The 22,835-nt window shown below is 49.1% G+C and overlaps 1 protein-coding gene across 5 annotated transcripts in view; it reads left to right on the top strand.

The window, feature by feature from the left end:
• PTPRS (protein tyrosine phosphatase receptor type S) overlaps positions 1-22,835 on the top strand; it is a 103,035-nt gene that overhangs the window by 4,175 nt on the left and 76,025 nt on the right. For all 5 annotated transcript variants that reach the window (XM_085312626.1, XM_085312625.1, XM_085312627.1 and 2 more), the window contains 3 exons: positions 84-251; positions 17,248-17,393; positions 18,372-18,513. In XM_085312626.1, coding sequence (XP_085168752.1) covers positions 164-251; positions 17,248-17,393; positions 18,372-18,513 — 376 coding nt within the window. In that variant the 5' untranslated portion in view covers positions 84-163. Of the gene's footprint in view, positions 1-83; positions 252-17,247; positions 17,394-18,371; positions 18,514-22,835 lie in introns of those variants that run through there.

Here is a 22,835-nt window from a genome sequence, read left to right as displayed (position 1 = left end):
CGCCGCCGCCGCCTCCCTCCGCGACACCCGCTGCCCTCGCTCGCGGGTCTCAGTGCCTCCCCCCTTGCTTTGTGCGCCTGCAGGTGCTGACGACGCTTTGGAGACGCTGTGAGTCCTGCTGAGCCAGAGCCTTCCCGGCTGGGGCTGAAGGCCGCTGCGGAGGATGAGGATCCTTCCCAGCCCTGGGATGTCTTCGCTGGTCTCCCTCGTGAACCTCCTCGCCGTGCTGCTGATAGGTTGCGTAGCTGAAAGTAAGTGGCTCTCCCGTCCCCCTGCCCCTTCTCTTTCCGAACGATCGCTCGCGCTTCACCCCCCTCGGCGACGGGCAGCGGGCGCAGGCTTCGGTGCGTAGCGCCAGCTCGCGGATCCCCACCTTCTCAGCGCTGACCTGACACTGAGGAAGTGCTCGGTACCTCATGACGACTCTCCATTTTCCAACTGTCTTTAGTTTTCCACCCGTCCCCTTCCTGTTGTTCCCGGTGCTGCCCTGGCAGGACATCAGAGGGCAGCGAGGTCCTTCCAGCCTGCTTTGATTCCCGGGGTTGCTTCTAGCGCTGCCAAAGAGCTGGGGAGAAGGGGGGGAGCTGCCTGGCAGCGCTGGACGCGGGAGCTGTCCTCCCCGCGGCGCGGCCCGGCTCGCCCACATTGTCCTCTCCTGGTCTTGCCTTTCAGGCGTCTGTCCGACCCTGCTGACCGTTGTCGTGTTACTCACTGGGGCTGGATTCAAAACAGCATCCAAAGAAAGAGTGTTATGTCTCTGCTTCCCCTAAGTGAACCAGTTCCAGTTTAACACAGTTTTTATCTTTGCTGCCTTTCAGTTCTTGCTTTAAAAAATGAAAAAGGAGAGAGGAAAAAAAAGTGAAAATCTTCAGTGACTTGAATGTAATGTTACTTCAACTCTAAGGCTGATCACCCGGGATCAGTGGGGAATAGACTCTTCCAAGATGATTGAATTACGACTTTTTTTTTTCTTCCCCAGCAAAGCTGCTTGAAGCTGGTGAGAGGGCTGCTCTGGTCAGCATAGCCCTTGACAGCTTTTAACGTAATCGCTTGGTTATCAGGGTTTATTAAGATGACGCGGTCATTGGGGGTTGAATGGGATCCTAGACCTTTTGTTGCTGGGAAATATTTTTAAAYAGTGCTTTCTCTCTTCTCTGCAGTAGATGAGTGGAGATATTTGCCCTCGCCTCACTCTTGCATTTTGTATGGTTCACACTTGCACCTTTTTGCAGGGAGAAGGGTGCATGTGCAGAAAGATAATAGGTGATTTCCTTTTGTTCTGTCCATTTAATAAACTGAGGAAGTGAGTTGGGCTCAGGGAGGTTCAGAACAGGGCCACGTTTCAGGTGTGTAGCTGTGGGGCTGCCTGCACCTCAGACATTCAGAAGGACAAACCCAAACTTCAGTTTGAGCTGCCTGTCTTGAGCACCAGCAACAGCTGGTAGCGAGGAACTTGGCATGAGCTGTTTGTCCGAGTATTTTTATCCATGATCCTACTTGGATGTTGCAGCCTRTGATCCTTAAGGCTCTTTATCGGTACCCAGGGTAGCTGGTTAAAGCTAGGGAGGGAGCTGTGCCAGGGCTAGTGGTGGCCTTCTTGGCATGTGGATGCGGATGCTTGTGTTAGCTAGTGTACGACCTGCGTTGGCTAATGCCAAGAGCAGGGGGCTGAAAGCAAGGATCTCCCTTCCTGGTTCTTTGTGCAGTAGAGCCAGGAGGGGAGGGGAACGATTACAACAGAAATTCAGAATCAGGACTCCTGGGTCCAATTCCTTCTGCTGTTTGCTGTTACACTGCTGGGTGAACCACTTTGTCATCTGTTTTCAAAGCAAGCAAGGTGGCTTTGCAGGTGTGGATAGAGAATTCATATGTGTGCAAGTTCCTCTTTGTATGAATGCAGCCCTTATTCATTTATTGTGATTTCTTGAGTGCCTGTGAAAAGTGGGGTCCTTTTTTTCATCTTAAGTGTATGTCAAGCCCTGTGCTCCCACTGCCGGGAGTAGGCATGCTGCAGAACCAGGATTTCTGAAAGCCATCACTGTGTGACTTCGGTTTTACTGTGGGTTTGGTTTTCCCAGGCAGCAGTGAGCATCTTGTCCGCCTCATCTTCTGTGGGGTGAAGTTTGCTCAGGGATTGCTGCAGAGCGTTGAGATCCCACRTGCCGCCTGACTGCTGTGAAGCGTCTTTGCCTGAATTGGTGGAAACGTGCCKCTGGGAAGGGCTGATGCTGATCAAGCGCAGAAAACACCAGTTGTGTGGCCCGAGCCCTGCTGAAATCTGTCACTGCTCGGCAGACACCTTGCTGCTAGCAGCCAAGTTTCTCTCCCCCGTATTTCTGCAGTGTCCTTGATCCTGGACAGTGAGACTTTGTGTTTTATTCTTTTGCGGCTCACAGGCTTACATGTGGGGACTTTGCAGTTTCCAGGAGTGTGTTTGAGGCAGGGCTGCCTTCCTTGTCTGCCATTACCCGATTAACGTACACATCAGCTGGGCCTGGAGTTTTCTTTTCTCCCAACCCGTAGAGTCGGTCGGCATCTCTCCCCGAGCTGTGGCCCTCGAGTGCTCTCCCTTTAGTGCCGATGCTTTGAATTGCTCTCRGGCTGTGGCTGTCATTAACTGGCTGGTGACCGTGAGCTGATCCCCCCTGCTTTTGGAGGGCCTGCCCAATTCAGTCGGTAGCACCCAAGCTAGTCTGCAGTGCTCCTTGCTGAGCCACGCAAACAGCAAACAGCTTTGGCTGTCACCAGCATGGGGACTGCGTGAGGAGCTGTCGCTCTGCTCTGACAGTGTCCTCTCCCATCAGATGGCCCTGGGCTCTGTCACGCTGCCTCTCGCGTAATCCCTTGGCGGGCATCCATTTGGCTGGCGCTTGCCATGCCGCTGACCCGATTTCCTTGTCCTGATTCACCAKGGAGGCTGCCGAGGCCTCGCGGCCCCCAGGGTCGTGCCAGGCAGTGCTGGCGGTGCTGTCCCTGCTGCAATGGGAAGCCCAGGGCGCATAGAAAACCCTCGGGGCCTCTGCTCCTGGAGGGTACCATCTTCCTCGCTTCGAAGGGGAATGGCTGGACTTGCAGCAAAGCATGTGGCTGAAAGCTTAGATTTGCCTCCTCTTCCTGCCTTAAACCATCCTCTTCCAGAGCAGCGCTGGAGGAGCTGCAGCCTCTGCAATCAAAGGGCCATTAAAATACTTCCCTTGTTTCCTAGGCTAATTGATCTCAGTCAGTGATTTAAATCTTTCTACAGCTGGAACATGCTATTTAAAGGAAACTGCTATTTAAATTAAAAAAACAAAGCACCACACTGCTTTTTGCCTGCTGTTCTTACTTGTGAAGCTGAAGAGGATAATAATTGAAAGGTATAAAGCAAGCCTTTTTCTTCTCTTTTTCTTAGGTTGTGCACGGACCCTTTCCTTGTTTCTTCTATATGGTCAAGGGCAGCCGTAGCGCTAGAAATTGTTAATTCCGTGATTATTCTCAATGGCCTCTCATTAYGGGGAATGTATTATTGTTTTGTTAAGGATTCAGCTGGTTGTTCGAGCAACGTAAGTGGGCAGTAGCGCAGAGGGTTTGGGGGAAGGCCTTCCCCAAGACTTGCACTCCGCTGGCTGCACAGCTGAGGGGGCAAGGTCTCATGGCCCTTAAAGCTTGTAGAAAGCCAGGCGGCGCAGACAGGCAGGCGAGGGAGGACGCGGGTCTGGGGAGAGGGAGAGTCTTCCCCAGATTTCTGACGTACCTGGGCGCAGGACCAAGCCTGGCTGTTCCGCAGTCACGCGCTCAGCCCAGACCGTGCCCTCTCTGCGGCCAGCACCTTTTCTGTGCACACGCAGAACCAGTCCGGTTTTGCTCTGTAAAGAGYGCAGCTGCGTTGCCTAGAGCTTAGCGCCGGGGTCAGCTTCTCCCGGCCTCCCGTGCCTACCTGAAGGAACAACGTGCCCGCTTTAAGTGCTCCTCAGCTGCAGATAAAAAGTCACTTACTGTATAGAAATGTGGCAATTTTTATAACTGGAACCAGCATGCTCACTGTTTTCAAGTGGATTTTTCCCATTGATCAAACCTTTGCGTTTTACAATAGAGCTTTGCTAATTGGTACTTTGCACACAGAGAGGGCTGGTGTGTAGCGCTCTCCACCCCAGCAAAGATTTAATAGCAGATGCAGTAGCGAACATTACTTATTACTTAGGTTTCCTTTCTTTTATAAATCATGTTATAGAGCGCTTACTAGCACACTCTAAAGTATTACCATAAATAATTAAAGCTAAATTGCAATTGACAATATAAAAGAATAAAGTCCCTTTTATGATGCATTACCCTGCCTTTCTTCCCTTTTAATTGCGCTTGCTCCGTTGTTAATTTGCAGAATGCAGCAACTCACGGCGGGCGCGTGTGTGCGGGAGCTGCGGCACACATCCGCGGCGGCTGGCAGCAGATGGCAGCAAGGGCTGCACCGCACGGGGCTCGCGGTGAGGATGGAGACCGGCTGCGGTGGGTTGGGAGAGGAGCCTGTGGAGGTCGACGTCAAGGCCGAGCAACGGGCAAAGGAGCTTGGGGTGCGTGCGCGCTGAGTCACGGGAGCCACACGGCTCCTCTCACGCCGATCCAGATCACATCTGCTTACAGCGGCGTCTGCCTCCTCTCTGGTCCCTCCCTTGCTTTTATATACTGAGGATTAGTCTCAGCAGCAGAGCTCACAGCTTTTAGTTTGGAGGTCCTAGCTTTGATCTGTTGTTGGCCAAGACAGTAGCTGTCAGATAAGACGACAGTAAAAATCAAGGAGGCTCCATCTTAGGACTTGATAGACATGTTAAGACGACATCAGTGGGAAGCGAATCTTTCTCTGCTTTGGGAGAAAGCAGCTCCATCTTGAAGTGTTTGAGACTGATACATGAAAATGCAGCAATGCTGTCCTGAGACAAGAAAGGTATTGAAATGTGGTGAAGTTAGACTGGCCCCGCAAGCACTTTTGGAAAGGATGTACTCGCGGCTGAGAGACTGCTGCAGAATGGCTCTTTCCCCTTGGTGGGTGTGTGTCACGAGGATGCAGCAGAAGTTAAGGGRGGAGATATAATAGGCTGTGTGGTTGGTTGGTAGGTTGCTGGTTGGTAGGTGGTGGAGTTTCTCCTAGCTGTTGCATGCTGCTCCTTCAATGAGCAGAGTCTAATAGGATGTAAGAGGAGGTGGCATCTGAACTGCATCCACTCAGAAGGGAAAGATCCCTGTGTCTCTCCCCTAGATCCACTTGCTGCTTCTACCCCCAGTGCACCAGTTTTCCTTGTGGACAAGTAGACCCCTTGCTGTCCTTCTTTCTGAATTGCCCTTTCCCTTTCCTTCCTGTCTGTCTGCCAGCTGTGATCCAGCCTGCGGTTTTTGAGGGTTCTGGGCCAGTTGTCTTCCCACTCAAGGACACTGAATTAAGCTTCTGTGTCACCTTGTTTAAGTGCCTGATTAAATTAAACCTTGTCTGCCTGGATTGAGTGATGTCATTTGATATTTATTTATTTATTTTTAAGATAACTCAAATTGGAAAGTTTGTGCTTTAGGACCAGATTTGAACCAGGAGAGGAAATAAATCATCTTTTGAAAGAGCTTCCCCATGTAGCGGGGGTCTGTCACCTTCCAGGTCTCAGCTGTGCCCCACAGTGCAGACACTTATTAGATTAGTCTCTGCTGATGTGCAGCTGGGGACTGCAGCACCATGGGTGTTTGAGACCCAGTCATGGGTGTCTCCTGGTGAAGGATCTTTTCCCAACCAGCAGTTCTTGTTACTCAGCTTCGTTAGATGGCTAAGATAGGGGAAAAAAGAGCATCTGCTTATTGAGTAAATAAGCAGCTTGTGTGAAAATGTCATCTCCATAGCGTTTGTGATGGAGAAAATCTATATGCATGCACTCACCACATCTGTGTGCCAAAACTAGGGCTTTTACTTCATGTCAGACTTTACTAGAAAGCTAATAGTTATTTCTTAGTGATTTTCCCTTTGGTTCTGCTTTTCACCCAGTTCTTCCATGTGCTACCAGGAAGGATGGGGGTCCTTCTGGCATCTCACTGAGCCCCTGGTCTTTTCAGCTGTCCAGAGAGGCTTGTGTGGTTTTGACTTTTCAAGACTGATTAGATATTAATTTACTGGTCACTGAAAGGAATCTGCACAGGTATTCCCACTCTTTTTATGGCCTGGGAAGCCCAGTATTATTCTTGGAAGGCAAAGTAGAGTGTTTTCCAAGGACACCAGACCAGAGGAGTGTTGTTCTTTGGTGTGCATGGGATATAATCTGGGCTTCAATTGGCCTATGAGAGACAATCTCAGAAGAACAGTTTTATTTACACTGTGCCACTCTCTTCTCCTCCAGTTGAGGAATTTCTTGCAACATAATTGGTCCCAGTTCCCATCTTAGACAGCTGTGAGGTTCCCGGCACTGCAGCTGTCTTTCATTTTGGGGTATTGTTCAGGTTCGTGAAAACAGTCGTGGTTTCTACCATCTGCTGTGGATGGTGCAGCTACCCGTCATACGGGCTGCTGGAGCAGGAGGCAGGAGTGTCCCTGCTTCTGCGATCTGTGACTGTGCCTTCCCTTCTCCTTGGTTAGGGTTGCTTTTTTGAGCAAGGGCTTCTCTTGCCATATTATTGTCCAGTGCAATTAGTCTCAGTCTTGATTTGGGGTTCTCACGAATGCAAACGTTAAATAGCCAGGTTATGGTTTGGCAGAGGAGCTGCTTGTTCCGTCCAAGGGCACAGCAGATAACAGCGTGACTATGGAAGAGATCACAGCTAACCTAGACCTGCAGGTTGCCAGGAAAGAGTATTATAAATATATTTTGGAAGTCTGCTACTAAGCCTTTGAAAGGGGATATTGCAAGGAATGATTTGGACAGTTGACATGGGGAGTATGAATTGACCTCCTGTTTTCATAGTATCTTTGTGTAGAGGATTTTTAGCATGTTCCATCTTGCTGTTGCAGGCATGAAATGTGGCTGTTTCATATAAGCCTGGTTAAAGCCAGTGCCACAGTTGTTTCATCTGTATTGCACAGAATCCTTTCTGCTTCCTTTTGAGGCCAAGAGGAAAAGCAAAGCTTTAAAAAAGCAAAAAATAAATAGAAAGAACCACAACTGGTTTCTCATTCTACAAAGTTTCTCCAAAGTCCTCCAAACCTTTAATTGACTCGGGAGCATAAAATTGAGAAGGGGAGAAAGTGAGAGAGTGTGTAGAGTGGCGCGAGCGATTTGAATAATTTATTATCCTTTGAAGTTGCAAGAGAAATTTTAGCTGCCTTGGGGAGTAATTTCTCCCCATTCTGAAAGGGTTTCTCCTTATTTTAAAGTCATCCAGAGGATGATAGTTTTGCATTTTCTGCATAATTAATGAGAATAACTCCCCCTACCCATACTCACGCAACCTCTAAAGAGTGTTGGAGTGATGAAACTTGGTGGGTTTTTTAATTAATAAAGTCAAATTAATTTGGCTCTGTCCTCATCCTCTCTCACCTCTGCTAGAATTCATAGATTTATTTATAAATTAGTCTGAGTATGCTGTTAAGAGTGACGACACTTACAAATCTTTAGCCTGGGCTTTGATTTGTCTGTATGGCATTTCTAAAAGAGGATGTAGGTTTTTTCAGTTCAGCTATTAAAGATCACCTTGAGACTGGCTCTCATGTGATCATYCAGTGAGCCAGAAAGATGCTTCAGCTCTCGTTTTCCTTTGTGTACTTGCATGAGTAGGATCTGTTTGGTTTTTAGGGTTTCCTGTGTTGTTTTTCCTTTATGAATGTTACCATACTCCTCTTTCCTTACGTGTCAGACCTGCTAATTGTGGTTTATTCCGATAGCTGCCACTTGAGGGACTGCCTTCCTCACCTGAAGGAAAGAGGCATTTTCTGCCCAGGGGCCCAGAGGGGTGCATTACAGCCTTCTAATAAGAAGTCATCCCTTGCATCTCTTGGCAGATGTCAAACATGAATAGAAACCTGTCCTACTTTGAGAAAAATCTCCCCTTCCTCCATCGCTGTCTTCAATAGAAGAGTTTCCGGATTTCTTGCTGCTGCTTTTCCATGATTCCATCTCTCCCTCCCCCCCTCTCTCTCTCTCTCTCTCTCTCAAGTTTTGCACTGTCTTCCTGGCTCACTGAATCTCCAGTTACCCCAAACCTGAATTCATTAGGTCACCATTGCTGCCAGTTCTCAGGGCTGTGGTTGGTTTCTCCCTTTTTCTTCTTTTGTGCTGATGCACCCACTGCAAATCTGAATGAGTATTGTGTTTCAGAGACAGAAATTGTCTTGACTTATGTGGTAGGAGTCAAAGTTCATGTCTGAAAAAGGTTGCATTCATCCATTAGTCATGGATTTATTAGGTTTTGGTTTCTTGTTTTTAGATCTCCCTTCTTGAGCTCCCTTGACATCCCAGTCTCAATTCCAGTAGAAATTGGTGAACAATACAAGCTTGCAACGTACTGTTAGGACCTAGGTTAAGGTATTTCAAGCTAGGTACCCAGAATCTCCTTCTGTTCCGTAGAAAATRTGGGCTGAAGTCACTTACCAGAAACTGGATAGAAATGATGTAACTAGCTTTTGAAAAGATCCAGAATACTATGGTGTAGGAATTGTACCTTACTCTTTCCTTGTAGACCACAAAACTTCCTCACTTGCCTGAAAGAAAGAAATAATGCTTAAATTTGTGGGGATTCAGCTGGCTTGTCCATGCTTCAAAATATACAAAATGAACAGCTAGTACATTGGAACTATAAAACTGTTTGTGGGAGGAAGATGGACGTAACATCGCTTTTATTTACATGAGTAGAAGAGCAGAGTTTTATCATGCAATATGGCATTTATCTGCTGTATCTTTCAACCCCAAATGATCCCCACACGCACATACTTACTTAGCAAATCTGGTTGGGATCATTCATCTACTGTAGTTCTGCAGCCCCTTCTCAGTCAGTGATGCAAGGCAGGGGAACCCAGCCATGTGTATACATCTTGCAAAAGTCTGTGTCGTATCACTGAACGAAGGATCAGACCTGACCTTTCTAATCGCATCCTGGGGGCTTCTGGCTCTGCACTCTCTCTGAAAGACCCTGAGATGCGGAAGCTTGTAGCARTTTGTTTTCCCCATTGCTGCTGATTCTGCTGCCACTTTTCAGCGGCTCGGGACCTCTGCTGCGCTATATTAAGATGGCATGCCCCCCCGGGAGTTGGGATCCTTGCTTGTTAAGCTTTTTCTTCTTTCAGGCTTGTCCCACAGGAGATGGTTTTTCGTGTTCTGGTATCCCCTGTGCGCTCTCGTTCTTTTAATGATTCAAACAGAGCAGCGGAAGTTGAGCAAAGGGCCAAGTCCTTTCTAATCGTGTCTTCTCTGGGTTGTAGGCGAATCGAGCTTCTCCGAACTGCCGATGTCAATGACACGGCTTGAGCAGAAGCTGTCTTAGCAACTTAGTTCTGGAGGGAACCATGGCAGGGCAAAGGAGAGCTCTCTGCCGTTAGCCTCTGATTGCAAACAATCTGGGATTGCTGTCATGACATTGATGGACGAGGGGCCCTCATTAAGTTGCCAGGATAGCTCCGTCTCTCTGCTCTGGTTTGTTATGCCTTGTTATAGGACTTGTGGAGAAATATGAGATGTGATTTTGTTACAGCTGATTGAAAGCACTCGCACRCCCCCAGGGTCCTGGCCTGCCGCATTGCTAAGGCTGTATGTGCTTCTATGCTTTCCGGCCCTTCGGCAGCTGATCCCAGGGCTGCCATCTTACATGACAGCCTTGCTTGTCTGCTTTGTCTCTTGTTGGTCACCAGGAGCTCCTTTCTTTCTGGCATCTTGATGCAGTGCCAGAAGGTGAATGAGGATCTTGGCCAGGGATCTGTCAGTGTTACCACCTCCTCACTTCTTTGCCTCTCAGTTTTATTGTAATGAAGGGGGAGAGTGGAAGCGTGCTGTGCTGGGTGCATGCAGTGTGCAGAGAGAGAAGYGGTTAGTACACCTGAAGTGTTCTCCATGCAAACAAGTGCAGCGAGGGAGTTTGGGAAACTGAGACAAAGGGAAAGGACGTTTGTGGAGTGGGACCACAGAATGTATTGAAAAGGAAATTCAGAGTTGTGCCTCCTAGATTACATTCCTTCTTGCCCCTATTCACTGCTCTTAAATGTTGTCTCTCTCCCATCCTGCCTTGCCCTCTGTGCAGAATCCCGTTCTGCTGCTGAGAGCCAGCTGCGTGCCCTGCCCATGATTACAGTGCGCCCTATGCGTCTGCATAAATCACAGTTAGAACAATGTTTTCCTTGGCTGTAGCAGGGTGCCAGTTCACTAAGGCTGGGACTGACCTGTGACTGTGRCAGATATGCTTTGTGCTGTGGGGAAAGGTAGATCCTTTCCATACATACGGATGTATGATAGTAGCCTGGAGAGGTCCCAGCTGAAATTGGATGACTTCATACTAGCTGCTGTTCCCATGCGATAAGGCATGGTCCCATCCCTTAAACTATCCGTCTAAATAGACGGAAAGGAAGGATTACGCTTCCCCTCTGGCAGGCAGCATAAAGTGGTTTTTCTCACCTTGGGTGTCAGAACTAGGAATAGATCTTTGGTATCCTCTGTCTTCATCCTGCTTCCACTGCTGCAGGCTCATGCCTCCTCTTCCAGAGGGTCTGTATCTGAATGCATTGCAGATAAGGAGCCTGAAGGCTGCATGCATGTGCCAGGTCCCCAAAATTGCATCCCTCATGGCAGAAACGGCTGGGAATGGTACTAGCTATGAAAGGTTTGCTGCTTCATCCTGACTGAGGGGAAGGGTGGGAGCTAGCAGCACAGAAAATAGGCACGTGGTGGGACTGGGCATCCAAGGTGGTTTGACAGCCAGTGCAGTAATGGTGGATCAAACAAGTTCTTGATCTTTCTCGCCCGTTTCTTGCTTGTGTCAAACCCCATGCTGGGTTGCATCCTTCGCTGCTGCCCTTCCTTCCCATGGGCTTGCAGGAAGGGGATGGAAGTCCTTCAACTGACTTTCYCCCCGTGTCTAAATGGGAAAAAGCCTTGAATCCGCTTGCATATAGCCCAGTCTTTGAGTCATGGAAGGGCTSTGGTGGGTCAACACCAGGAGAATAGCAAGGAGGAACAACTTCRCTTCCAAGAAAAATGTCCCCAGTTTCTTTTTACCTTCCTTTCCTCAACCTTGCGAGTCCCATCTCCCTGAAGGGAGCCAAGAGCTGCTGACAGTAAGAGGAAGTCTCAGTCTGAAGCCTATAATTATCCTGTCTGCCTTCCCAGAAAGGGCCAGTTGGGGAGCGAGCGTGCTCCTGTTTCGGAGACCAGCCCTGCATCCTGCTGCCTCCCCAATTACTGCTTAATGGACTTTTTATGATGATAAGACGCCTGGGTTGGGAAGAAGTTATTGACGGGGAAATGGAATATAATTCACTCCCTGTTTGTTTGTTCTGTCAGAAAACTCYCATTTTAATTTTATTTGTGAGGCACTGAGAAATAGCCCCTAGGGAAAAAAAAAAAAAAAACACAGAATCTGTCAGTAAAACCTTGGATTTCAAGGGGACTGGAGGCTCCGCAGGAGCTCTCCGAGGGGTGTTTTCAATCTTGCTGAGTGTTTCCATAGAGACACCCCCCACACCCTTCCCCACAGCCTGCACCAGTCCTGCTCCCTGTTTGCAGTTCTCACTCCTTTCACGAAGAAAAATGCAAATTATGGAGCTGTCCTTTTTGCCTCTACCCCTCCTGCAAGCTCCCCCGCTCCCTGGCGCTGCTGCTTTGAAACGCTCACCCGTTCCAAACAGCACATTTTTGCTCCCCACTCTCCATCTGTCTCAAATTTGGCTGCTCTCTCCTGTTTTCATCTGCTCCTTGGCTCATCTCCGCTGTCTAATCTTTGCTTCCTTGCTCTAAAGAGATCCCTCCTCTCCATCTTGCTCCCTTCTCTCTGTTGATCTCTTCCCTCCTTTCCCCCTGCTGAGGTGCTCCCTGACTTTGCCGTCCTCTCTTGCCTCCTCTCCCCAGTCTCTCCTGGCTGTGTTGAAGCTGTTCCCTTGGTCCTCTCCATTTGCCTCCCAGCCTCTGGCCCCGGCTGCTCTGTGCTCTCGCCTCTTCCCTGCAAGCACAGGGCGTCCGTATGCTGCATGCGAGCAGACCGCGGCAGCACACGCGTGCAGAGCGCGTTCCCTGAACCAGCAAATATCCGCTCAGTGCTTGGCAGTACCCAGGCTGCCCGCGTGTTCCCGCAGAGGCTTTGGAAGGGGAGATGAGAGCGCTGCCGTGCAGCACTGTATTTAGGGGAATGCCTTCGCCGAGYGCGAGGCTGTCAGCAGTCGTGGAAAATGGAGAGATGGAGTTTCCCTAAATCAGCAGAAAGTTTCTGCCAAAAAACCAAGATTGGGGAAGAAGAGGAAAGGAGAGGGTTAACCCTTTGCATGCCACTGAGAAAACTGTGGGATCCTCTCCTTGTTGMTCTTGAAGTTAGCAAAGGGTGAGAAATAGCCTGTCAAGAGAGATGTCCCCGTTAGAGCTGACATGGCCTGGTTGTCGGGAGACTGCAAAGCTTTTGTCTGACTTTTGCTTTTCATCTTCTTTTCCCACCGAGAGGTGTATGTGGAAGAGGGTCTCTAAGTTATGTCCTTAGTGATTCTGCCTGGTTATTTTTTCCTGTGTATTATAATATTTAGAGGCCGTAGTTGTGTGCAAGACCACCTACGGCGCTGAGTGCTGAGCAGATCTGCTCAGAAACCTTTCTTTACTCCAAATTGCTGCTAGCGTCTACACCGAGGCAGGCAGGTGTGAGAAATGAGGATTGTCACCTCGGCGCTTCACGAGGCAGACGGAGGTGCAGGGGGAGGGCGAATGCCCAAGGTCAGCAGACAATTTGCATCCAAGCAAAAGGCCTGAATCCCGATTATGGGAATCATCTGGAGCCTGAGTGAGTAGGTTGAAGCAAAACCTTCCGAACTACGTGATCGGTCTTCTGCCGCCGCGGATCTGTCAGCTGCAGGTCCGTGCCGTGGGGCTGGAGAAAGCCGGTGGCCGAGGACGGGCCGCTCGTGGGCGGTCTGCAGCCCCCCGGGGGCTTCCCGGATGGATGGAGGAGGACGGGGGAGGCCTGCGCGGCGCGGGGAGGCCCAGGCCTGTTGCTACGGGGAGGCCCAGGCCGGTTGCTATGGCAACGGCGCCTCGCGGCCTCCCYGGCGCCGCGCAGGCAAGGAAGGGGCATGGCGGGCGCCTCGTCCCCCCCGCCGTCGGCAGCACCCGGCGCGATTCGAGGCTGGTCTCCCGGCCGGTTTGGGTGCCGCCGGCCGGCCGTGCGTGCGCGTGTGAGGGAGGCAGCGCGTGTAGCCCGGGACGGGGGACGGCGGAGCTCTTTGCCGTCTGCTCTCCTTGGCACACCCCATGCGTCTCGCGAGTCGTCCTGTGGTCCTGACTAAGCACCCGGGGCGGCGTTTTGGCCGAGGGCGGCCGGGAGGATGTCAGGCATTGATCGGGGAGGCCTGTGCRAAACGCTTTGAGAATCAATTTTGACTCCAAAAAGCCCCGGGGAAGTCGATACCTGCCTACCGTGACCTGCCTCTGCTCCTTCCCCCGTGTGCGGCTGACTCCGGTCTGCCTTTTCTGAAACGTGGAAACAGATGCGGAAAGGAAGCCGTGCTTGGAAACCACGGGGCTGCATTTAGTGCCCAGGTGGGTCACCTCCTCACCCGTCCGCCTCGTGGATGGAGTTGCCCAAGTCACGCGAGGTCGTTACTGAGACTCCCCGGCTAGCTGGGAAGTAGCCTGGCACCTCCCACCCCGTGGGAAGCACCTCCCGCCCGTGCTTCCTTCGATGGCTTAGCAGAGCCGATGCAGGTTTTCCCCTCGGTCCTTGGCGTGGCTGGAGCGTGCTGGACAGCGTGGGGAAGGGCTGTGCTGYGCCTGCTCCCCAGGGCTCAACGTATCGCCCACCTCCCTAGGCCACCATGAACCCTGGGGACAGGAGGGGCTGCCGGGAGACCAGATGTCGGGAAGAAAGTGGTGCAAGTCCCTAACTGTGCTCCCCCCACCCCTTTCAGCTCTCAGCTCAGCTGAGTTGAGCCCCGCTGTGCTCCTGCCTCTCTCCCACTCCTCAGACCACCTCTGGGTTCTCCATGCCTTTCTCTGTCCTTGGCTGCTGRCGTTTTGGACAGGCGCGTGCTGGCCAGCCTGTCTCCCTCACTGCCCGTCTATCGCTCGCTGTTCACCATGGCAGCAGCTCCTGAGGGACCCGTTTGGGTTTAACGGATGAGATGTCCCCTTCTTTCCTCCACTCCTACATCTTTCAAGCTTCTTTCCCGTAAAGCTGCTCGAACCATTTTGGCATCTGCGTGTTGTTAGCTAGGAGATGGTTTCTTTATGCATTGAGTGCACTCGAGGGACGGTTTTCTGCTTTGGTGTTGCATGGAGGGGTGAAGGAAGGAGTTGCKGCAGCAGCGGGTCCTCCTTCGGCCGGGAAGTCTCGGTTGCCCTGGCTGTCTCTGCTGGGAAGTGCGTAGGAGGTGGGCGGCAGCCGAGGGCAGGGAAAGGCTGTTTGACTCGGTGGCTTTCCATTAAGCTGTAGAGAAGAGTCACAGGTACACRGCAGTCCTCCAGGCTTTGCAGCGTTCCTTCCCGAGACCTAGACCCCACAGGCAACCTTTCCTGGTAGGAAAATTCTTTAAAGCTCCAGCTTCTTCCGCACCCATTTCAATACTGCAAGAACCAGGCTGTGCTTCCTGGCAAGCAGAGAAAGGGAGGGAAGAAACCACCAAACCTAGGCAGAGCTCAAACTCGATCTTTCCAAGACGGATTTGTTCTCCGCTCTCCGTAGGGGGAGACTGGCGAAGTGATACAGAAGTTGCTGCATTCTGTGCATGTCATCCTAAAAACGCCTGTCTCTGAATGGTTTCCACTTATTTATTTTAAATGGAGGCCCTGCTGCCTTGGCGTAGGCCYCTCCGAGAACGCTCGCGGCGTTTGGCTGTCGCGCGGCGCCTTCCTCCGGCTTCCCGAGGCTGCCGAGGCATCCTGCGGAGCCGAGGCGGGAATCCTCCCGGCGTGCCGCGCCGTGCCGTGCCGCGCCGCGCGCCAGCCCTACGCGGCGCGCGGGGATCTGCTCCAGCTTTGGGTCGTTGTCGCCTTGCCCGCGGCAGCACTGGCTTTCTCCTTCCCCAAGGGGAGAGGGCTGTTTTGCGAGCGGCGTGGCGAGCGCGRCGGTGACTCGGGGTGCACGGGTGGAGAAGGCCACGGGTGTTGTATGAGCTCTGACTCCCGTTCGTTCTCTAATTTTTGGAGCGTTCTCCATTTCTCTAGGCCAGAAGTACTTTTTTTTYCCTTTTTTTTTCTCAATTGTGCTCTAATCACACTGCTTGCACCCACTTAAATACATATGTGGCATGAAGGAGTGTTAGAAGCCTTAATTTTAGGATATTGACTTATATCAATAGATTGTTCTTAAAAAGGCCTGGACGTTTTTGGCTGTGCCTTCAGAACTGACCTCTGCAAACTCTTCAGGTTTTGAACGCAGGAGAAGAGAGGATAGAAGTGAGGTTGCAGGCAGGGTGAGCGTTTATATTTTAGCCTGAAGCAAAGTTTTGGCTCTGCTTTGCTCAGGTGGAAGACAGATTTCCCCACTGCCAGTGCCTCCAGAGGCACTTGCTTGGTAACCTTTAGCTGTAACATTGCAAAGAAGACTCTGACCTCTAAATATAGATTTAGATATTTATAAATCAAATGCTTTGTACACACAGCATTCAGTGGGACATAAACAGCTCCAGCAAATTGTATTTACCTCCAGCGTGGAAACAAATGCTTGATTGCATCACATGAGCTTGCTCAGTAGCTTTTATTTATATACTGCTTCCTTTTGTCTTTCGACCCCTAAAAGACCCTGAAGACTTTTCTCTAGCTACCGTTTGCCCTCTTCTGAAGCTCTTTGGTAGGCAGTTTGCATCTTGTTTTATAGACTCTGAATATGTACATATAAATATACACATTTCACAGTCATGTGGTCTACTTTCCTCAAGAATAACAGACGGCAACTTTATGATCTGAGTGATTTTATTTGAACACAGCTGTGGCCTTGTGATTTAAATATTTCAATAAATTTTAAGCTAACTAGATGAGAGGAAACTGTGAGGGAAAACCGGTTAGAGCATGGAAGGAAGTATTCCCTGTGGGTGGAGGAGGTGGGGGCTCTGCAGAGATGCTCCTGTCCTTGTCTTCCATCAGAAGGCCCCTGACACCTTCCTTGGTCGCAGTGCCCAGCATCTCCCCTCCCGGCAGGTGTGCTTGTGAAGGCCATCAGACCTGGATGGGAGTCAGTGGTGGGCATGCTGCAAGCTCAAGCRTTGGGCCCTTGGGCCCAGGCTGGTTAAAATGCAGCCCCAGGCTGTGAGTATGTTTGTTCAGGCCTCACTGCACCTTTGAGCAGCCGGTTATGAGAGGGGTTGGAGGAGCTTTTGGCTTCTTCTCTTAGCAGTATGAATTCCTTGCTTTTCTCAGATGTCTCATGATGGGAAGGGGGAACTGCAGGAACAGACTGCAGACTTGGCTACCATGCTCTTGGTCTTAACAAGTGGTTTATTTTAAAATGGTGATGACTTTAGTTTGTTGTGCTGCATCCCCTCAGCTTGCTATTCTAAAAGATGGCATGCCTGTCACTGTGTGAATGAATCAGTGAGGGGCAGGGAAAAGRTTTGCAGATGAAAATAGAGCTACTGCAGCCAAGGGTGCTTCACATCCCAAAGCTGCCCTCAGCAGCGTATTTCACGCCATCATCTTCAAGATCCCTGTGTGCTACTTTCCTGCCCCATGCATTTCATGGTGCTTCCACCCTTTCCCCTTACCTTGAGTACGTATAAATCCTGCCCAGTCTGTGGTGATTTGTTCGTCTGGTAGGATCTGGGGATTGCAATTCAGTACTTCTAGATATTGTTTCTGGCTCTACCATGGACTTTTGGTGATGATTGTAGATTGGCTTTGCATGGGCAATTTCCACTGCACAGAACAGTTCAGAAGTCCACTTTTCAGAAGTCAGAGAGGCTTTGCAGCATCACCTCACTTCAATCTGGCTGTAGTATCAGGCCTTTAACATTTTGTGCTTTAGCTTCTTCAGATGTAAAATGGAGGTAAAGACTGTTCTTTCCAAATGAGCTAAGAGATTTAATTTTATCTGGGATAATTAGAGAGCAGCAGCGATAACGCTGCTATTAATTGCAACCAGTATTTATTAGAGTTTGTCTTTCCTCGTGTCAATAATGACATTTTCTTTTTCAAAAAGGTCCTCCTGTGTTCATTAAAAAACCCGTGGATCAAATTGGTGTGTCGGGAGGGGTGGCCTCCTTTGTATGCCAAGCGACTGGAGACCCGAAGCCACGGGTCACCTGGAACAAGAAAGGGAAGAAAGTGAACTCCCAGAGGTTTGAGGTAAGAGGTGTCCTAGAAACCTGTGTGTGTGTGTGTATGTATAAAGAGAGAGATAAACACCAAGCAGCCAGTGCTGTTTTTTGGCCATTCTGAGAAGTGATAATGAAGGGAAGCTTGGAAAGGGAGGAATTTTAGCTGCAGGAGTGAGATGCAAGCTCTCAGTCGTGTCAACAGCTGGGATTGTTCCAAAGCAAAAGACAACTAGGTCCACTTACATTATTGGAGTTTTTGTTCTGATTTGTTGTTTTTTCCCCCCTCCTGGGATATAATATCAAGCTGCCTTTTTCCTTTCCCTAGAAACCCACCTAAGATGGTTCTTTTTCAACTCTGTAAATGTGCCTTTCACACCCATCCATGTCATCATTATTTTAACCCTGAGACAGCCTGATGTGAACATTACAATGTCTGTATTACAGTGTCTATAACTGTACTGGCAGCCAGATCCAAGCCCAAGTATTGTTTAGATAGAAATGAGTGTAGATGAACAAGGACTAGGAGGTCATTCTGTGGAATTCGCTGTGGGACTCTGCCTTGCCAGGCAGCTGTGCGCTAAGAGGAGAGTTGTGCTGTCAGCTGCCCAGGCAGATGGTGGACTGAGCAGGGGTTTGTCATTTTTGTTTTGTTTTCCCTTGGTCCATGTCCTCCTCCATCTCCACAGTTGTACGCTTAACACCCAGCCCACACCCCTTCTCTCCCCCAGTCTTGCTCATTGCTTCAGAGCTCTTGAGTTGTGCATAGCAGCTTTGGTAGGCTGAGGAGAGAGTTTGGTATGGGACAGTTTTCTGGCACYTGGAGCTCAGTGAAGAGTGAGAGAGAAGCTGACCATGCTGATTATGATTAGGGGATTTGGGGGCAGCTGCAGGAGTGTGTTTGTCAGTCTGCATGTTTGCATATGTGCTGGTGCCTCCTGTAGAAGTAGGAACGAACCTCTTGCACCCTAAGGATGCTTACTATGTCTGTGTCTCCCTTTATCCTCAGACAATTGAATTTGATGAAAGCGCAGGTGCTGTTTTGAGGATCCAGCCCCTCCGGACTCCCCGGGATGAGAACATATACGAGTGTGTTGCTCAAAACCCTCATGGAGAGGTCACCGTCCACGCTAAGCTCACCGTCCTCCGAGGTAAAGAGCATGCCTGCCTGCCTTGTTTAGATGTCACAAGGGAGAAAGCTTCAGCTTCTTCCTTCCTTCACATGAGGGAAGGCTGTCCCAAAGCAACTCATAGCCAAGGCACAAAGTCCCTCTTTTTTTTTTGATCCATTCTGGCCTGCCAGATCTGTTTGCTGTTATTGCCTCAGAGAGTCATAAAATTGCTGTGTAAGAAGCTAAGCCAGAATTTAGCTGCTTGCTAAAACAGGACCTCTTTAGGTGATTTGACTGGATGATGACTGACGTCCCTTCCGACCTGAATTACTCTATGTTGCTATGATYTTCCCTCCCTTCCAGTAAAAATTCCATCCCCAGGTTTGTTTATGAGCAGCAGAAAAAAGGCTCCGTGCTGCTCCTCTGAATTGTGGCACTGTTCATCTAGGCACCAAGAAAATCCTACTTCACTGAGAAATCACTTAAGGTGCTGATGCTGAGATGGTATGTATTTGCAGAGGTTATCATGCTTGCAGTTGATAGCAGTGCTAGCATCTTTCCTTGTGCAGGATACCCATTTTCCCCCTTCTTCTAGGCTTCTGCACCATTTCCAGAGATACTTTGCTCCAGGCACTCTCCAAGAACACTTCCCCTCTCCATTTGGTTCTTTTTTTCACTTGTCCACACTATAAAGGATGTTTACATGGATTCCTCCTTCATGTCATCTGTTTGAAATATGCTCCCTGAACCTGATGTGGGGGAGGGAACAATATGCTATTGCTGTGGATGCCTCTGGATGTTTATTATTATTATCCTGGAGATTTATAAAACTGCTACATGAAAAACTAAGCCAGGCTGCTTGCTAAAGCTGACTTGCTTTAGGGGAAAAGATGCATGGTGTTCACGGTTCAAACCATAAGTCAAGTGATCCTGGCAGAAAGGCCTGTAGAGTGTGGTGGACAGTTGTCCGAGAGCTCCAGAARGGGGGTTAGTTTGAGGGCATTAGCTGTTGATGGAGCCATCAGCAGGAGGTGCTACAGGAGTGCTGTGGGCTTTTGGATAGGGGTGCTTGGAGTAAGAGCAGTTATTTTTGCAGTGAGCATTGCTAGTGACAGCTTTAGGTACTCCTGGCAGGGTGTGTGGTCCTCGTAAGGCTAAGTGGTAGCTTTACCTGTCTGCCAATTGCCTTTTCTCCAGCAGTTTCGGTGTTCGTTCCAGGAGCATCTAAAGTCCTTTCATTTGAACGACAGTGAGCACATCCCTAACAGTACAGAGCTAAATTTSTGTGCAAATCCCTAACATACAGCAATAAGTAAAGGCTAGGCATAAAGGGCACATGGCAAAGCCCTTTACCTCCCTTGTGCTAGGAATATTCCTCCTGCTGCCCACCTGGCAGGCACAGTGCTGTCAAGACACTGGCTGCCTTTGAGCGTGCAGGCCCACGGTCCAGTCATGCCTGACAGATTTGTGCAGGTGCACTTGTCTTTGTGCTATTCTTTTGCTTCTGCCTGGTATGCCATTTAACCTTATATTAGCAGCACATGGTGGGATGTCTCTGTCAAGAGACTGTAACAAGGTTTTATGACACGAGTGAGTCTAGCTGTGGTTATCCCAGAGGGCTGTGAGCTTGTTCTTCATCTTACTCCCATGTATTCCTKGAGAGCTGTGACAGTTTGGGAGAAATGTCCTATGATCATATTCAAAATTTCTATCCCTTGAATCTACCTAAGAACAGTAGCATGAGAGAACATTGTCCTCTAGCTTCTGCCCTAGCAAATCCTGTGGATTCTTGGAGTGTTCGTAAGGCACTCTCCACAGCAAGCAAGCTGCAACGTGTGGGAAAAGGCGAGTTGTGCTCAGTGACTATCCTTAGGGATCAAGGTTCTTTGTACATGTCTTGCTGCAGTTCTTCCTTCTGGTTTCAGCACGGTACGCATGTCAGCTAGAGAGATAGGTGATGGAGCAGGAGCTACATCTCCCCACTGCTTCACTAATTACATACTTTGCTGATTCCACTAGAACGTTATTACTGTGTGCTTTACTCCTGCACTGTGCTGCTTTCCACAAGCATTCCCGCTCCATTTGCCTAACAGGACCTTGTTAGGTAGCTTTATTAACTGACTGTGCAAGAGCAGCTAGGATATCCAGTTCATGAAATTTGAAGGAGCAGTAATTAGCTGCAGGCCTAGGTTGTTGAAGAGCATTGAGGATGGAGTTTTTATAGCATACCCTCACCTTCCCTGCTTAGCTGGAGTTATTCTTTGCTTGACATTTCCTTAGCTTTCACATGGCAGAGTGTGTCTCCTCTTTATCTTCATTTTTAAGTGCTAGGAGAGCTAAAAGGATAAAGCACAAATCCACTAACTTCTACAGTGACAAAGTTAACGTGCTGGCATCTATTCCTCTTTTTCCTCCCCCTTCTGCTTTCACCCACTCTCCTGTTTGTCTTTTCTCTATCCTTCCTTGCAATGCCTCCTCCTCCTTTCTGTCTGTCTTCTCTCACTTTCAGAACTAATGCTTAACATGAAGATAGGGGTTGCTCCACAGCTTGGAGATGAATGTGAGCTGTCATTTGCAGAAGCTGTTACCCTGGCATGCTGTGGAGTATGGAAACCTGGGCCCCAGCTGTTATAAACTCTGCAGAATGGGGTTTGTAGTAATTATGCAGCCTGTTGGCTGTGCTGTTGTAATCACAGTTAGAAATACATGTGTGCACCTTCATACTATACACATGTATGAACAGTTATGGGATTTCCGCAACATCGGTGCAGCCAGTCTGAAAGAATAAAAGAGAAAGCCTTCTTCCCTACTAGATGCAGCTGCTGCAGGGACTGGGAGCACAATCTTTTTCGCTTATGCAGATGACTACTCCTGGATCAGACCCTGATAGAAATCCACATGTATTCACTTAAAAACAGGAAGCTGCAGGAGAGGAAACCTTTGGGACCAAGCTTCTGAGAAGCAAAGCTTGTGATGGACACCATTCAATTTATACACAGTCTCTTAACACCAGCTCTGCTGGCTTGTTTGCCCTTCCTGCTGTGTTTCTCAAGGGATCTGAGTTTTGATTGAGCTCTGGAGACTTGCTGTTCTTTCCACAGCTGGCTAGACATAGTGCCTGCAAATYTGATTCTTGCAGAGTCCAAAGAAAAGGAAAGGAAGTGTTTTTGGGAGGCATTTTCCAGTTATTGTTGACTCCAGCTGCTGTAGTTTTTCATTATAGCTTAGGCATAAAGTAAGCTTGTTGGCACAGGCACCCCAGCTCCCAATTGGTACAGTTTTTTTCTAAGCTCCGTGCTCCCACAAAAGATGTTTTTTTTTTTAATTATTGCTTCTTGTATACAGAATGCTTTCGCTCCCCTTCTTTAGTAGCCTGAGACACAGATTCTCTAGAGCAGGCTATGCAAATGCCACCAAGGATTGTCCTGTGCTCTCAGCAGCTGGCTGGGCTGAGCGTGCCGGGGAGCTTTGACGCAACTCTCTGCCTGCATTCCCTCCTGGGCTGGGAGGCAGCAGGCTGGATTTCAAGCTGGGGCCAGGCAAGGCTTAGCTCATTGCTTTCCTGAAGTTGACGGAGGGTGTTCCGTAGCAGTTACCCTATGTAAGTGGTTAGTAAATGCAACAAAAATTGCACGTTGATCCCCTTAAAACCAATGCTTGGGTCCGGTTAAATGTAATGGAACAAAATCACTTTGCCCCAGCAGCTCACTGCATATTGGCCAATGCTATCTTTTTCTGGAGGATTACTGCACTCTGGAAAATTGAGGAAAACTGCTGTTATTTGTATAAAGTCTGTGGTGGTTATTACCAGTGTATGATTCAGGCTGCTATGGATGGGCTTTCGGAACTTCTTTTCATATGATTCCCTATTGTTATTTTTATGAAGTATTCATACATTTCTCTAACAGTTCTGGCCTGACATTTTTCTCACACGTTTCCTACTCAAAGGGAGCATCTGGTATGGGCAACTATAAAGTCCTAGCAAAGTCTCTGCTGTTTTTTTGTGTGTGTGTGATTATTGGCTTTAGATTAGCAAAAAGTAAACAAAAATCAGTTCTAGATGCTGAATAGAAAGCATCAGGTCTTACAGAAGCATGCCTTTAGCTGGCACTTCTGAAATGTTACCTTACTACTTGAAAAACTCTTGGCACACTTTCTTCAAACTTGTTTTGTTGTTCTTRCAATGACCTGAAAATCAAGCCAAGTTGAAGCAGATAAGTTTTATAGCTGATGAATAATATTGGAGCGACTTAACTCAGATGCCTTTATAAGGAGTGTACATGGGGTACGTTAGTGTCTGGAAGGCAGTGTATTGCCTACACAGTTGTGAAATCCAACACACATCTCCAAAAGTGTGCTCA

The sequence above is a fragment of the Rhea americana genome, unplaced genomic scaffold (genome assembly GCF_003343005.1).
Source record: "Rhea americana isolate MKP2758 unplaced genomic scaffold, rheAme1 scaffold_369, whole genome shotgun sequence".
Taxonomy (NCBI): Eukaryota; Metazoa; Chordata; class Aves; order Rheiformes; family Rheidae; genus Rhea; species Rhea americana.
The sequence above is the reverse complement of the archived record's forward strand: the minus strand, read 5'-3'. Positions and strand labels throughout refer to the sequence as shown.